Source organism: Elephas maximus, chromosome 4 (genome assembly GCF_024166365.1).
Source record: "Elephas maximus indicus isolate mEleMax1 chromosome 4, mEleMax1 primary haplotype, whole genome shotgun sequence".
Taxonomy (NCBI): Eukaryota; Metazoa; Chordata; class Mammalia; order Proboscidea; family Elephantidae; genus Elephas; species Elephas maximus.
The window spans coordinates 196,424,561-196,441,087 of record NC_064822.1 but is presented as its reverse complement, the minus strand read 5'-3'; the positions used below and the strand labels follow the sequence as shown (position 1 = coordinate 196,441,087).

The 16,527-nt window shown below is 46.9% G+C and overlaps 1 protein-coding gene across 1 annotated transcript in view; it reads right to left on the bottom strand.

The window, feature by feature from the left end:
* Nucleotides 1-16,527, bottom strand: part of MOV10L1 (Mov10 like RISC complex RNA helicase 1) — a 94,303-nt gene that overhangs the window by 73,877 nt on the left and 3,899 nt on the right. Inside the window, 4 exon segments of the mRNA XM_049884707.1 lie at nt 558-701; nt 3,275-3,462; nt 3,970-4,082; nt 9,128-9,290. Of these exon segments, the coding sequence (XP_049740664.1) occupies nt 558-701; nt 3,275-3,462; nt 3,970-4,082; nt 9,128-9,290 (608 nt within the window).

The following is a 16,527-nucleotide window of genomic DNA, read 5'->3' as shown; positions in this document are numbered from 1 at the left end:
CTCAGAAGACAAGACAGTAGCCTGCATTCCTTTATCCTGGCATCTCCCAATCAGACTAGGGCGGGTGGGGCTGCAGGTGTCGCGGCAGGTGCCCCCTGCGGGTGAGGTGAGGAAGAGCAGCCTGCAGAAACCTGCTCCAGCTTTTGGCCCTTTGTGGGTATGGGGGACGCTAGGGACAGGGAAGCTTTCCTTTCCTTTCGCTTAAAACAAGGATTAAAGGTTTCTCTGATCCTTAACAGGATCTTGACTGTCCAAGCATTGGGTTTTGCCGCATATTGTGGCCATTTTAATCTTTGAAAATGAGAAGGAATTTTACTCCAGGCTGGTGGGGCTTGGGAAGCTGGGATTATACAGCAAGAGCGCTGGGACACATCTACAATGAACTTCACCTGTATTGAAATGGGACTGTGTTGAATGACTGAGTAAAAACATGCTGAAAAGAGTCTCGTGAAGGAAAAAACAAATGGGCAGAGTTACTAGTTCTACAAAAATTCTTAAATTGTAATTTAAACAACCATTAGTGTAATTTTATTTCAAACTTTAAGCACCAAACGTACTCTATCCAGACCACCAGAGTTTTACTTTCTCCTTCTTGTAGAGTTCCAAAATCTGTCATCCTTGTAACTTCAACACCCCCTTTGTTCTCCAGTAACAGGGTTCCGTAGGCGTCATCAGTACTCTCACTATGGGTAGAAGGCTCTCTGGAGAAAGGAACCAAAGACACGTGGCATCACCAAGGGAAGGTAGCACCCCCTGTACTTTCTGTGCCTCCCTGACCACAGACACCCCAAGATGCCCATGGACTAGATACAATATTTTTCCAACACTTAGAACTTCTAGAAAGGATGGCAAGTCACCTTCAAGAAAATGACAATTCCTGTAAAATATACAGGGAGGGATGCGACACGCTGGCTCGGAACACACTGCTACGGTGGACCTATCTGCACAGGCAGCATGTGTTCCTAAAATGGTGTTTGCTATACCGCAGATCCCTCTCAGTCAGAGATTCTCCAAGCACTTGTCCCCTCCTGCAGGCCACGGGGCGGGGGGAGGGGGGGTGGCAACAGACGTGCATGTGAGGGGTGACTGGCACTTGCATTTGGAAAAAGGAGTTCTGTTGTTTTCAAGTACTTGAAGACCATTACGCTTTCCTCTGCCCACAGAAAGGACCCCTCACTCTCCTCCAGCCGAAGACACGACTGAACAGCACTGCAGCGGCGGCCTGTTCTACTTGCTCCTCACCCACAGCCATCCTTCCAGGAGGCAATCTGGCATCACACCACCTCTCACTCCAGCCTGTGGCTCCTGTGCATCCAGGCCCGGTCCGCACACTCGGTGGCATTCCCAGCCAGCTCCTGCCCCTGCCCTGATATGCTCAAATTCCTTCTGTCTGACACACATGTCCCCTCACACAGCCTTCTGGTCCAGCTGTTAATCCCTTTCTCTTTCACCCGAATGTGCTGAGGCCCCTCAGAGGTCCCTGCGACCCTGCACTAGTGCTCCCTACCCTGATCAGGAGGCCAAGGGCTTGGCAGTGGGGAGACCACCCGCAGCAACGAAGACAAGGAAGGGGCCACCTGTGGGATGCTTGTCACCCACCCGGGGATAACCAGTCCTCCCCAGGGCTCTGGGGCTGCCCTGACGGGGCACTGGGGAGCCCACACCCTAGGAGCCATGACCATAGCCAGGGAGCACTGCTACTGGTCACACCCCACTCAGCACAGTGGCCACGCTGTGTGTCCACTATGAGCAGGCACTGTGCCAGGGGCCTGGCCTTGAAAGGCTTCCATTCCAGGCAGGGAGGAGGGAGTGGAGACAGATGATAAAACATAATAGATCCGTAAATTATGGACTATGCTACAAGGTAGCTCCTGCTGGGAAAAAATGCATCTGCTAGGGCAAGGGGATCCTGAACTGAAAATAACAACTCTAAAAAAAAAAAAAAAATTTTTTTTTTTTTTAAGTCATTCCAGTGAACACCTGCTCCAAGGCCTCAGACAGCCACTGTGTTTTGAGGATCTATGAGGGGCCTCTGCCGCCCCAGGAGCCTCCTACTCACATCCATCAGGGGCCATCACTCAACTGCTGTGGTGCTGTAGCTTTTTCAACCATATCTGGCGTGCGTGCAGTGACATGGTGCTTCCTTCAGGGGCGTGTGGCCCCAGGCAGTCCCGCAGCAGGTCTGCCTGAGGTCTGCTGCCTGTGTCTACTGACAGGACCCGGCTCTTCATCAGGTGCGGACAATCAGTAAGCTCACAGAACTGACCGGAGCCCAGAGACCTGGTTCAGACACAGGCAGGGTACCCCACTGATGCTGTACGCACACCGGTCTGTGTCCTCACACATGGATTCCGGATTCAATGTCCGAGGAGGGAGCAGCTGCCGGGACCGGTCCACAGCCACGCAGGGGCCTCATCATTCTCCAAAGGCAGCCAGGCCCTTGCTGGAAGGGCAAGTGAATGCCGAGTAGGGGTGAAGGACAACAGGTGCCTCCTACGGCAAGTTCTCACCTTTGGCAGAGCCCCGCCTACTCACCCACCCACACGCGCTCCCACAGCCTGGAGCTCCTCCGTCGGTGACTCTGTTTACTCATCTGTCCAAAAGGGCGGCACTCTAGCTCTTCAGATGCTCACTGAATCCGCACACGGGGTCACTCAATCCACACACCATTCAGCTTACCACCACGCCAGGCTGCAACTGGCGCTAAATACGAGGCAGGAAGCGAGACAAACAGCCCTTCCCACACAGAGCTTGCATCCCAAAGGGGAGCGGTTAGGCATACACAGAACAGCTAATGTGACAATGCACTAGTGAGAGCACCCAGGAGAAAGATGGGCAGGGCCGGGGTGGAGTGTCACTAAACACAGGTCGAGGACAGCCTCATCAAGGTCTAGGCACACACGGTGGGGCAGGTGACCATCCAGACACAGAAAGAACAGCACTGACAAGAAATGCAGTATCTTTGTAACCCACCGTGTCCAATGAGTTCTCACAAGAAACTCAAAATGTAAAAGAACAAAAGGACGTAGAATTTAAAAAAATCTACCAAAAAGTGCAAACCACCAATAAAAGATCATTAAAAAAGATAAAAAGGGGGCCTCTAACTCCCCCATCGATCAACCATGGAGACCACTGAAAACCCTCCACCAGATACTCTGTCAACTTGGGGTCTGGAGTCTTCACTGAGAACTGTTCTGGCTCACTGAGGCAACTCTCAAGACACACTCGGACTGGGCCCTTTACTTCCCAGAGAAGAAAAATCTGGCTCTTGTACCGTTTTTTCACGGGAGTCATGCACAGTGCCCTCCACATGTAGCAGGACTGGCTGCTCTCCACCACCACCACGTTGACAACGTCGTATCTTCTAGGCATGTACCCACTGGGAAGCTTCAGTGACTCCAGGGTGAAAAAGATGCTGTCGTCAATCACACCATTTCGTCCACAGAGGCTGGAAATGCACACCTGGGACACAGTCAGTGCAGTGATGAGTGTGCAGCTCTGACCCCCTCCTTCCCATCAGGGGCCCGGCCAGCATGTTGCAAATACCAGGTAAGCACATGGTAACACTTCACCCGGCGTTGGACTCTCTGGGGTTGAGCCCTGGTCTCAAATGAAAACCACTGCTCTGGATGTTACTAAAAGAGTGTCAACCTGGGGAGCTAAGGTGAGATAGTGGAGGGCTGGGTGAGGAACAGGGTGCTAAGCTGAAGCTCAGGCATGCAAACTGAACCCCCTGCTCTTAACCACCCATCACCAATACCCAAACCACACCCAGCTTTGACAAGCAAGCTCAAACCCGCACCCCACCCATTCATTCCCAACCATTCTAAAACACACTTTCTTTTCTTCTTAGGACATTGTAACGCTGCATGTAAAGGACAGAGTTTAGAGCTTAGTTACGAGAGCACTCTATGCTCCTCCCTTAAGGAAGTACAGCAGAAGCCGAGGACGAGGGTGACCCCGTGCTACCTTGTCTACACGCTTGTACCGCAGTGGCTTCACGGCGACAGCCTCGCTGCTCCATGTGCCGGGTCGGATCCAGTACTTGGCCTCCACCCAGTCCCCCTTGCAGGGCTGGAAACCTAGGACAGCAGGGAGGAAGCCAGGCATCCCGTAGGACTGTAACAGTGGAGCACGACCCACTGAGACTGTCACTATTACGTCTGGGGTACATGTGGGCATGAAAAAGTGCTCTCTAGCGCTGTCAGAAACAACAGTAGTTAATTCCTTCAGCTGACTTGCCCAGGCTAAGGGCAGCAGACCAACCGTTTGGCTAGCAACACCGGATGTACCTGTGTCATTGGTCCCGCTCCCGGGTCCTCACACCTGGTTCTGCCATGAAGTGGCGGCACCTCGTTCAAGTCATGTACCCTCCCTACGTCTACTCAGTTTCCTCGTCTCTAACTGGAACCACTTAGAGACAGCGCTGACGTTGCCCCAAGGAGCAGAGAAGGCCTGTCTCCTGGCATTCTGTCAACAAATGCATTCCAAGACCTGGAGCTCAAGGTTCACAGTTATAAACAGATGTTTTCACAAGGCGCTGATGCTCACACAGCAGCTAGAGCTCTCCAGCCTACACCGCTACTTCCGAGGGCCCCCGGTCACTTGTGCCAAACACAGGCCATGGGCCAATGCCTGTATGCCTGATCCCCTTGTGTCCCCGTCTCAGTACTGCGATCCAGACACAGGCCTTGGGCCTCTTTCCACACCACTGCCTGTGAACTGATGGCTCTATGGGCACAGGCTGTCCCTGTATCTGCCTCAGACTCCCAGTCTAGGTGCCCACCTCACACTTCCATGGGTATCTACAGGCACCTCAAAGCTCAAAGGCCTGAACCTCAGCTCCCCCAGGTTTGTTCATCCAAAATGGTGATGACACTCACCCTTCTGGTGCCTAGACCAAGGACTCTGGAGTAGCCTGGACTCTCCTTCACACCACACAGCAAACACATCCAAAACACTTGTCCCTGCCGTCACTCTGCACGAGTGTCACCAGGACAACGGCCTCAATCTCCCGTGTCCACCCTGCCCTACTACACTCTGTCCTCAGCCCAGCAACCAGAGCGGTCCTTTTAAAACACAACTAAGCTTTATACACATACACACAGCCACAAGGAAAAACGAAGTCCTGGTGCCCGCTATAACATGTATTAACCTTGAAGACATCATGCTGAGTAAAGTAACTCAAGACACAAAAACACAAATATTGTGTGATCCTACTTAGGTAAAATATCCACAATAGGGAAGTTCAGAGATAGAAAACAGATTTGAGGTTCCCAGGGTCTGGGGTAGGGGGAATGGGGAGTCCCTGCTCAGTGAGTACTGAGTTTCTGTTTGGGGGTGATGGGAAAGATCTGGAAATAGTGCTGACAGTTACACAACACTGTGGATGTACTTAATGCCACTGAATTACACACTCAAAAATGGTTAAAATGGTACATTTTATGTTTATCACAAAAAATTAGGAAACAAAAACAACAACAAAAAGAACAAAGCACAATGAAGCTCACATCGCATCGCTGCTCAAAGCCCTGCAAAGACAAATCTCTGTCAGCCCCACGGCCCCCCACGGCCCCCCACGGCCCCCACGGCCCCACGGCCCGCCCCTCGCTTTCTGCTATGTGCAGGAAGGTTTCTGCTGTGTGCAGGAAGGTGTCTGCTGGCCGTGGGGCTGGCAGAGATTTGTCTTTGCAGTGCTTTGAGCAAAGACACACCCTGCCCCTTGCTCTTCTTCCTCAGCCCTTACTGCTGGGTGGTGTCTGTGTCAGGGTCAGTGCTGGCCATGCCGGGAGCCTGGCCCAAGTCTCCGGGTGGCAGGAGGCTCACCTGAATGAACGGGGCCCCTGAGGAGAGCTGCATGAAACCCACCGCAGACACACTGAGCCAGCAGAGAGGTAGCCTGCACCATCCTGGCTGGAAGAGGGAGCAAGGGGGACTCGAGAGAAAATTACAGCCAGGTGGTGTACACCTGGTTTTCCCAGAGTCCCAGACAAACCCATCTGGTTTAGCATATTCCCCGTATTTTCTCATTAAAAAAAGTATTATTATTAATAAACTGCAATAAAATAAGTGGAATGGCAACCTCTTTTGCACCTCCAGCTTCTGGAAGGTGTGAGGAGCCAACATGTGGAAGTGCAGCAGGAGCCCAATGCCCTCTCCCAAGCTCACCAGACACGAGGTGGTGACACTCCCTTCTAGGCACACACAGGGTGCTCAGGGACAAAGGGAGGAACTCAGACCTGAGGGGCTGGGCAGCTAAGTCCACCCGGCCCAGGAGGGGGTGGGACGTATTCAGTGCCCTGCTGTGTCAGCTAGGTGTGCCGCTAGGCCTTGAGTGACATGAAGTGGCTGGGCTGCCCTGATGTTAAGCAGATGTAAAGCAGACAGAAACAGGGTAGCCTGAGCAGGTCTGCTGTGGTACCGGTTATAATTTTTTTTTTTTTTGCAGTGAACACTTTTGGCAGCAGTAAGTTCAACACATAAAAGTGAGTAATGAATAAGGATGCTGCTAATGAACAAATAACTGAGCCTATATCAGCTGCCATTTACTGTTTGTCCTGTTGGTCACGGTAACACCACTGAGGCACGAAGGCCAGACAAACCCGCTGGGGCACTGACTTCAGCACAGCTGGTGTCTGCAGGTGACAGTGCCAGTGGCCATGCCTGACGGGTGCGGCTGCCGATACATTCACGTCCTGCTCTGTACACCACGGCTTTTCTTAGCAGGTAACAGTTCAACACAATTAGTCTGCTTATTTTTACTCCAAATTTCCCTGGACACACATGAGGAGTGAAGCAATAGCTATTAATGTGTTAGTTCCATTATCAGATACTTTATTATTTTTTTCTAGGCTGTAATCGTTTTTTTTAATTGTGCTTTAGGTGAAAGTTTACAGAGCAAATTAGTTTCTCATTAAACAGTTAAAATACAAGTTGTTTTGTGACATTGGCTGCAACCCCACAATGTGTTAACACTTTCCTCCCCTTCTCTGCCCTGCGTTCCGTGTTTCCATTAGTCCAGTTTTCCTGTCCCTTCTTGTCTTTGCTTTCGGGCTGGTGTGCCCATTAGTCTCCTGTGCATAACTGAACTATGCAATCTGTCCCTCACGTGTGTTATTTTTGGCCCTATAGACCTGTCTAATCTTTGGCTGAAAAGTGAACCTCAGGAGTGACTTCAGTACTAAGTTAAAAAGGTGTCTGGCGGCAATAATCTTGGGGTTTCTCCCGTCTCTGTCAGATCACCAAGCCTGGCTTTTTTTTTTTTTTTTGGTGAATTTGAATTTTGTTCTACATTTTTCTCTCACTCTGGCTGGGATCCTCTATTGTGATCCCTGACAGAGCAGTCGGTGGTGGTAACTAGGCATTATCTAGTTGTTCTGGGCTCAGTCTGGTAGTTGTGGTAGTTATGGTAGTTGGGGTCCATTAGTCCTTTGGACTAATCTTTCCCTTGTGTCTTAGAGGTTTTCTTCATTCTCCTTTGCTCCAGCTGGAATGGGACCAGTAGATGTATCTTAGAAGGCCGCTCGAAGGCTTTCAAAACCCCAGTAGCTACTCACCACAGTTGAATACAGAACATTTTCTTTATAGACTATGTTATGCCAATTGAGCTACATGTCCCCCAAGACCATGGTCTCCAGCCTTTGGCTCAGGAATTCGGTCTCTTAGGGCATTTTGGATGTAGCTGTGAAGCTTCTACTTTACCCTGGTCAAGTTGCGCTGACTTCCCCAAGGAACACTTTTCTACTATCTAGTCAGTGCTTTTCCCTCCTTACTCCTCCCCTCCTTCATAACTATCAAAGATTGCTTCTATGTGGAAACATTTTCATGTGTTTTTATATTAATAATGGTCTCAAACAGTATTTTCCCTTTTGTGACTGACTTATTTCACTCAGAATAATGCCCTCCAGATTCATCCATGTTGTGAGATGTCCTGCAGATTCGCCATCGTTCTTTATCACAAGTATTCCACTGTGCGTACGTACCACAGTTTATCCATTCATCTCTTGATGAGTAGTCAGGTTGTTTCCATCTTTTTTCTATTACGAACAATGCTGCAATAAACATGGGTGTGCATATGTCTATTTTTTAGGATATATTCCTAGGAGTGGGATTGCTGGATCATATGGGATTTCTATTTCTAGCTTTTTAAGGAAGTGTCATATTTTCCAAAGTGCCTGTACCATTTTTCATTCCCACCGGCAATGTGTATGAGTTCCAATCTCCTTACAAGCTCTCCAACATTTGTTATTTTGTGTGTTTTTGATTCTTGCCAGTAGTGTTGGGGTGAGATGGCACCTCATTATAATTTTGATTTGCATTTTTCTAATGGCTAGTGATTGTGAACATTTCCTCATGTGTGTATTAGCTACCTGAATGTCTTCTTTGGTGAAGTGTCTATTTATAACCTGTCCATTTTTTAATCGAATGATTTGTCTTTTTACTGTAGAAGTGTTGGATTTCTGAGATTAGACCTTTGTTGAATACGTTATAGCCAAAATTTTTTTCCTAGTTTGTAGGTTCTCTTTTTACTCTTTTGGTGAAGTCTTTTGATGAACATAAACGTTTAATTTTTACAAGATCCCATTTACCTAGGTTATCTTCTGGTGTTTGCGTATTGTTAGTTATGGCTTATATCTTGTTTCTCTCATACACGAAACAGATACTTTAAACAAAAAAGAGTTAAAGTCAAATAACAGTCTGAATTTTTTCATTTGAGAATCGTTAAATCGAGGTAAAGATTCTGGAAGGTTGTTCTGCTGAAGGGATGTTGTTCTGACCGTTACTGACAATTCAGTTTAAAAAACCAGCATCGGCAGAGGGGCTACTGGACTCCAGCACCAGAAAAACTGCCCAGAAATCAGTGACCGCCCTCAACAAAAGACCACAAATGGGAGCAGGCATCCTTCCATGTCTGTCATTCTCACTCCCAAGTCCACGCAGGCACTGAGGGGCCCTGGCGTGGAGCCAGTACTTACAACAGTTGTAGTACAAAAGCCCTCTCAACACACAAAGTGCCCAGGCCCCATCCTTTAAATGGTGGACACAACCATCTCAAATCTAATCCATAATATTTTTGAAAAAGACATAAAGTTAGTTTTTAGTGAAAAAAGAGAGCTGCCTACCCTACCTTCACAAACACTCTCTAGCGAGAAGTACGTGGTCTGGTTGATATAGCCGGCACCTTCCACCAGTGAAGTCACGCAGCCCATCAAAAGGTGGGTACTGGAGTCAGCAGGCCCCCTGCTGCTCTTCTTGCCTCCACCTTCCCATCTGTCAGAGGCTGCTTCTACCTGCAAAACATGCCAACGCTGTGTAAGCAGAATACGAGGACCAAGTAGAAAAATAAACACTTAACTGCTGTAGCTTAATGGCTGTTTCAAGGAATCACAGCCACCATGGTGCCTTTATCTCAGATGAAGCGTCACGTCCAGACACCTGGGCTTACAAATACGGCCTGTGCGTCCCAGCGTAATGGGCTGGCGGGAGAGACCCCAAGACAGGCATGCTGCCCCTGCCCCCTAGGAATCCCAAGCTAAGTGGGGGCTTGAGACAAAAAGAACTCATTCAGAGGGAACTGTGAGAAATACTATAAAACAAGTTTAGAAATTGGCTTTGAGGAACTCATGGGAAAGAGTTTCTTGGAGAAAGTGGGATCTGACCTGGGCTGTGAAGGGAGAAAGAGATTCCTAGGGGCAATGGAGGTGGGATGGGGCAGGGGCTCTGCCAGGGGAGGCGAAGAGAGGGGACTGCCACAGAGCCCCAGTCAGGGCAGCGGAGGGCAGAGCTCCACATCACATCCGGAGGGCTCTGAAAAGCAGTCCCGTAGACACTTAGTGCATCTGCAAACATCGAAGTCCAAAACTTCATGCTGGTTGCAACTGTACTGGCCTATATGTCCTACTTCAAAGTTACACAAACAGCACGTTTATTTTAGAAGAAACAGCACAGACAGTAAAAGCAAAATCACCATCTTCGGCTCCCCAGCAGCACTTGTCCGCTGTGGCTCTGTGTGGCCGCCATCTCAGGACCACCCCCTTTCACACCCTTGGGAAACGCTCCTCCCTCTCCCCCAGGTTCACGCCCTCCACCACGCCCTGTCACCTCCTGGTGACATGATGTCCTGGTGATGACCACAAAGCACTCTGCTTCTCCATCTCCTGCCCCCATCCTCTCCCAGGGTCAGATGAGTGACCTGACTGATGCCGGGGAGGGGACCATTCTCCAGGCCCTCCTCAGATGCTCTCCCCCTCAGACCCCATTGGCTCTCAAGTTTGTCCTCCTCATCTGGCAGCCCCACCCCGTTAAGCCTCACTTCCTAGCTGTTCCCCTCCTGTCCCCAAGCAAAATCTACTCTGATGGCAAACAAATTAGGCAAAGACAACAAAAAGCCAACACAACAGTTAAAAAAGTATAACAAAACCCAAACACAGCACTTTCCACATGCACAAACTGAGCTGATGAGACCCACTTAGGAGGATGGCCGGAGGGCTGACATAATACTTGAGAGCCCCACTTCCTTTCTGGAGAATGTATCTGTCCTGTTTGGAGACTGCATGTCAGAACTGTCACCCCCTCAGTCTCTGCACTGAGGAGAGAACCAGCTGGGCTCCCTCATCTACCCATGTCACCTCTCCGCCTTCCTCCACCCTGCCCTGCCTGGCCTCTCACCTCCTCCAGACATCACGCCGACAGTCACTGCCTCCTTCTCCTGCGTCTCGACACACACACTCTAGTAACTCAACTGAACCCCAACTCCCTTGACTTCATTTCATCTCCTGTCCACCTGTGGCCTCGTTCCTTTGCTCCCCTCATGCAGGACATTGAAAGAGGCACTTGAACTACACACCCACATCTCTAGTCCTCCAATGAGGCCAGCGTGGCACTACGGCCGCTCTTGGGATCACCAGCAGCCTCCCTTGTTCTCACACCAGCAGTCACTTCTCTCAGCCTCTTGGCTGGTTACAAATGTAACCTTTGCAGAAGAAATATGTCGACTAATAAAAAAAATCAGAGAGAGGGAAAAAGAGGGTAGTGAAAACGAGCCAATTTCATGTTGTTCAGGATGGGAGTCAGTAAATACTACCGGACACTGATAAATCCAGGGAAAGTATCAGCATATCGTTCATGTAACCCAGTGCTCACCAGAAGAGTTAGAAATGGAACCAAGAAAAGCACTCCATTAGGTCTGAGGTTGAACGTGTGAGTGGAGAGCTGCCTTTCCATTTATAACCTTCCAAGCCAGAGCAATCCAACAGGGCTTTGCGCAGCGACAGAACGTTCCATGTCTGTGCTGTCTGATCTGGCGGCCACTCGAAACGTGGCTAGTGGAACCGAAGAAATGAATCTCAAATTTTATTTAGTTTTAACAAATGTAAATATAAACAACCACACATGACTAGTGGCTACCATACTGGATAATGCAACTCTGTTGTTGTCGTCATCAGGTGCCGTCGAGTTGGTTCTGATGCATAGCAACCCTATGTTCAACAGAACAAAACAGTGCCTGGTCCTGTGCCAGCGTGAGGCACAGGATTGTGAGAACTGTGAGAATCATTGTCATGTTTGAGCCTATTGTTGCAGCCACTGTGTCAATTTATCTCGTCAAGGGTCTTCCTCTTTTTTGCTGACCCTCTACCAAATATTATGTCCTTCTCCAGGGACTGGTCCCTCCTGAAACAAGTCCGAAGTACATAAGACGAAGTCTCACCATCCCTGCTTCCAAGGAGCACTCTGGCTGTACTTCTTCCAAAACAGACTTGTTCATTCTTCCGGTTGTCCATAGTATATTCAATATTCTTCGCCAACACCATAATTCAAAGGCATCAATTCTTCTTTGGTCTTCTTTACTCACTGTCTAGCTTTTGCTCACATTATGAGGCGATTGAAAGTATCATGGCTTGGGACAAGAGCACCTTAGTACTCAAAGTGACATCTTTGTTAACACTTTAAAGAGGTCTTTTGCAGCAGATTTTCCCAATACAATATGTCATTTAATTTCCTGACTGCTGCTTCCATGGGTGCTGATTGTGGATCCAAGTAAAATGAAATCCTTGACAACTTCAAACTTTTCTCCATTTATCAATGATGTTGCTTACTGGCCAGTTGTGAGAGTTTTTTTCTTTATGTTGAAGCGTAATCCATACTGAAGGCTACAGTCTTCAATCTTCATCAGTAAGTGCTTCAAGTCCTCTTCACTCTCAGCAAGCAAGGTTGTGTCATCTGCATAACGCAGGTTGTTAATGAGTCTTCTGCCAATCCTGATGCCCCGTTCTTCTTCAGATAGTCCAGCTTCTCAGGCTATTTGCTCAGCATACAGATTGAATAGGTATGGTGAAAGAATACAACCCTGACGCACACCTTTCCTGACTTTAAACCAATCAGTATCCCCTTGTTCTATCCGAACAACTGCCTCTTGATCTATGTGAAGGTTCCTCATGAGCACAATTAAGTGTTCTGGAATTCCCATTCTTTGCAACTATACCCATAATTTGTTATGATCCACACAGTCAAATGCCTTTGCATAGTCAATAAAACACAGGTAAACATCCTTCTGGTATTCTCTGCTTTCAGCCAGGATCCATCTGACATCAACAATGATATCCCTGGTTCCATGTCCTCTTCTGAAACTGGCCTGAATTTTTGGCCGTTCCCTGTCGATATACTGCTACAGCCGTTTTTGAATGATCTTCAGCAAAATTTTGCTTGCGTGTAATATTGATGATATTGTTCTATAATTTCCACATTCGGTTGGATCACCTTTCTTGGGAATAGGCATAAAAATGGACCTTTTCCAGTCAGTTGGCCAGGAAGCTGTCTTCCATATTTCTTGGCATAGACGAGTGAGCACCTCCAGCGCTGCATCTGTTTGTTGAAACATCTCAATCGATGTTCTATCAATTCCTAGAGGCTTGTTTTTCACCAATGCCTTCAGGGCAACTTGGATTTCTTCCTTCAGTACCATCGGTTCCTGATCATATGACACCTGTTGAAATGGTTGAACATGGACTAATTCTTTTTGGTATAATGACTCTGTGTATTCCTTCCATCTTCTTTTGATGCTTCCGGTGTCGTTTAATATTTTCCCCATGGAATCCTTCACTATTGCAACTCAACGATTGAATTTTTTCTTCAGTTCTTTCAGCTTGAAAAATGCTGAGCGTGTTCTACACCTTTGGTTTTCCATCTCCAGCTCTTTGCGCATGTCATTATAATACTTTGTCTCCTCCAGCTGCCCTTTGAAATCTTCTGTTCAGTTCTTTTACTTCATCAATTCTTCCTCTTGCTTTAGCTGTTCAAACTTCAAGAGCAAGTTTGAAGATATCCTCTGAGATCCATCTTGGTATTTTCTTTCTTTCCTGTCTTTTCAATAACCTTTTGCTTTCTTCTTATATGAAGTCCTTGATGTCATTCCACAGCTCACCTGGTCTTCAGTCACTAGTGTTCAGTGTGTCAAATCTATTCTTCAAATGGTCTCTAAATTCAGGTGGGATGTACTCAGGTCATATTTTGGCTCTCGTGGACTGGCTCTGATTTTCTTCAGTTTCAGCCTGAACTTGCATATGAGCAATTGATGGTCTGTTCCACAGTCGGCCCCTGGTCTTGTTCTCACTGATGATATTGAGCTTTTCCATCGTCTCTTTCCACAGATGTAGTCAATTTGATTCCTGTGTGTTCCATCTGGCGAGGTCCACGCGTTTAGCCGCCGTTTACGTTGGTGAAAGAAGGTATCTGCAATGGAGAAGTTGCTGGTCTTGCAAAATTCTATCATTCAATCTCCGGCATTGTTTCTATCACCAAGGCCATATTTTCCAGCTACTGATCCTACTTCTTTGTTTCCAACTTTTGCATTCCAATCGCCAGTAATTATCAATGCATCTTGACTGCATGTTCAATTAGCGTCAGACTGTAGCAACTGATAAAACTCTTCTATTTCTTCATCTTTGGCCTTAGTGGTTGGTGCATAAATTTGAGTAATTGTCCTATTAACTGGTCTTCCTTGTAGGCATATGGATATTATCCTATCACTGACAGGGTTGTTCTTCAGGATAGATCTTGAAATGTCCTTTTTGCTGACGAATGCAACACCATTCCTCTTCAAGCTGTCATTCCCAGCATAGTATACTATATGATCGTCTAATTTAAAACGGCCAATACCAGTGCATTTCAGCTCACTGTTGTTGTTAGGTGCCGTCGAGTTGGTTTCGACTCATAGTGACCCTATGCACAACAGAACGAAACACTGCCTGGTACCGCGCTATCCTTACGATCATTGTTATGCTTGAGCTCACTGTTGCAGCCACCGTGTCAATCCACCTTGTTGAGGGTCTTCCTCTTTTCCGTGGACCCTATACTCTGCCAAGCATGATGTCCTTCTCCAGGGACTGGTCAACTTCAGCTCACTAATGCCTAGGATATCGATGTTTGTGTGTTCCATTTCATTTTTGATGATTTCCAATTTTCCTGGATTCATACTTCGTACACCAGTTTGTTGTACTGTGGGGGCTTGCGTGTTGTTGTGATTCTGGAAGCTATGCCACCGGTATTCGGATACCAACAGGGTTACCCGTGGAGGACAGATTTTAGCTTAGCTTCCAGACTAAAACAGGCTAAGAATAAGGACCTGGTAGTCTACTTCTGAAAAGCATTAGCCAATGGAAACCTTATGAATACCAGCAGAACATTGTCTGATATAGCGCAGGAAGATGAGCCCCCCAGGTTGGAAGGCACTCAAAGGATGAATGGGGAAGAGCTGCCTCCTCAAAGTAGAGTTGACCTTAATGATGGAGTGCATGGAGTAATGCTTTCGGGGCCTTCATTTGCTGGTGTGGCATGACTCAAAATGAGAAGAAACAGCTGCAAACACCCATTAACAATTGGAACCTACAATGTACAATGCATGAATTTAGGAAAACTGGAAGTCATCAAAAATGAAATGGAACGCATAAAGGTCGATATACCAGGTGTTAGTGAACTTAAATGGACTGATATAGGCCATATTGAATCAAACAATTGTATGGTCTGCTGTGCCGGGAATGACAAATTGAAGAGGAGTAGTGTGGTGTCCATTACCAAAAAGAACATTTCAAGATCTATCCTGAAGTACGACTCTAAAATTTATTCCATTTTTAGGTGTATATACAATTTTTAAAATTTGAGAAAGATGATGCTAAGCATTCAGCTGGTGTTTAAGTGATGGCAATGAAGTAAATCTCAATCATTTTTAAAAAGCAGCAGCAAGGGCGCAATAAGTTTGCCAGCTACCTGACTACATAACAACGATCAACAGCTTTCCCACAGAGAAAAGAAAAAGACTAGCTGGAAAGTACAATATAAAATAATACTGATAATGAAACAAAAACAAAAATTCTTAGAAATAAACTTATCAAGAAATTTGCAGACTCTAAGAGAAAAAGGCTACTGAACTAAAAGGAAGAATATAAAAGAAAGGCTTGGATAAATGTAGGTAAGCTTTGTGGTTGGAAAAGACTTATCAACCAACACATCAATTCTCCTAAATGAAATTGATAAACTCAGTACATCCCAAGCAAACCCAAGGGGAAGAGGGAAAACAACATAATTCTAAAATTCATCCAGAATGTGGGAAGAGCCAGGAGATTCCAGTCAGGCAAGTTTGAGGAAGGGCCTTGGGGTGCAAGCACAGGAACCCACAGGGCCCAGGCAGACTCACAGGCACAGGCGAACTGAGTGTGGGGCAAAGGTGGCCTGTCCTTCCTTCGGGTGCACGATACAAGAGGAGGACCCACAGGGCCCAGGCACTCACACGCATGGAGGAACTGGGTGTAGGATGAAGGTGGCCTTTCTAGTTTGTAGGAAAAAGTGGACTACTCAATGGGATAAAAACCAAAAACCCATTGCTGTTCAGTCAATTCCAACTCATAGTGACCCTAAAGGACAGAGGAGAACTGCGCCACAGGGTTTCCGAGCAGTGCCTGGTGGATTTGAACCGCCAACCTTTTGGTTAGCTGCCGAGAGCTCTTGGATAAGTAACTAGTCATTAGGAAAGAAATGCCTGGTTCTCTCTTTCAGTCTAAACCAAAATAAACTCCAGGCAGATTAAATATTTAAATGCCAAGAAACAATTCTCAGGTGAAAACCCGAATATTCGTAATTATGAAGTGGAATGAGCCTTTCTAAGGATGTTTACAGAGTCCAAAAGCCACGTGAGAAAAATAGACATAAAATGTTTAACTACATAAAATGAAACTCTATAAAACAAAGTCAAAAAGTGGTCTGGGAAAAATGTCTGAAACACTTTCATATAATAATTTTCCTTAAAAAGTTCTAATTTTCCTAATGTATGAGCTCTAATAAAAGAAAAATTTGAACTCAACAAAAAAGGACAAAGGATATAAAAATAATTTACAGGAAAAATGTGAGAAGTTACTTTAAAACTTAAATGCAAATTAAAATTATGAGATCACATTTCACTTATCAGGCTGGTAACAATTTAAAAGACTGATACTATCCACATTCTTGCTGATACCACGCAGCAGGCAGTCACACTTC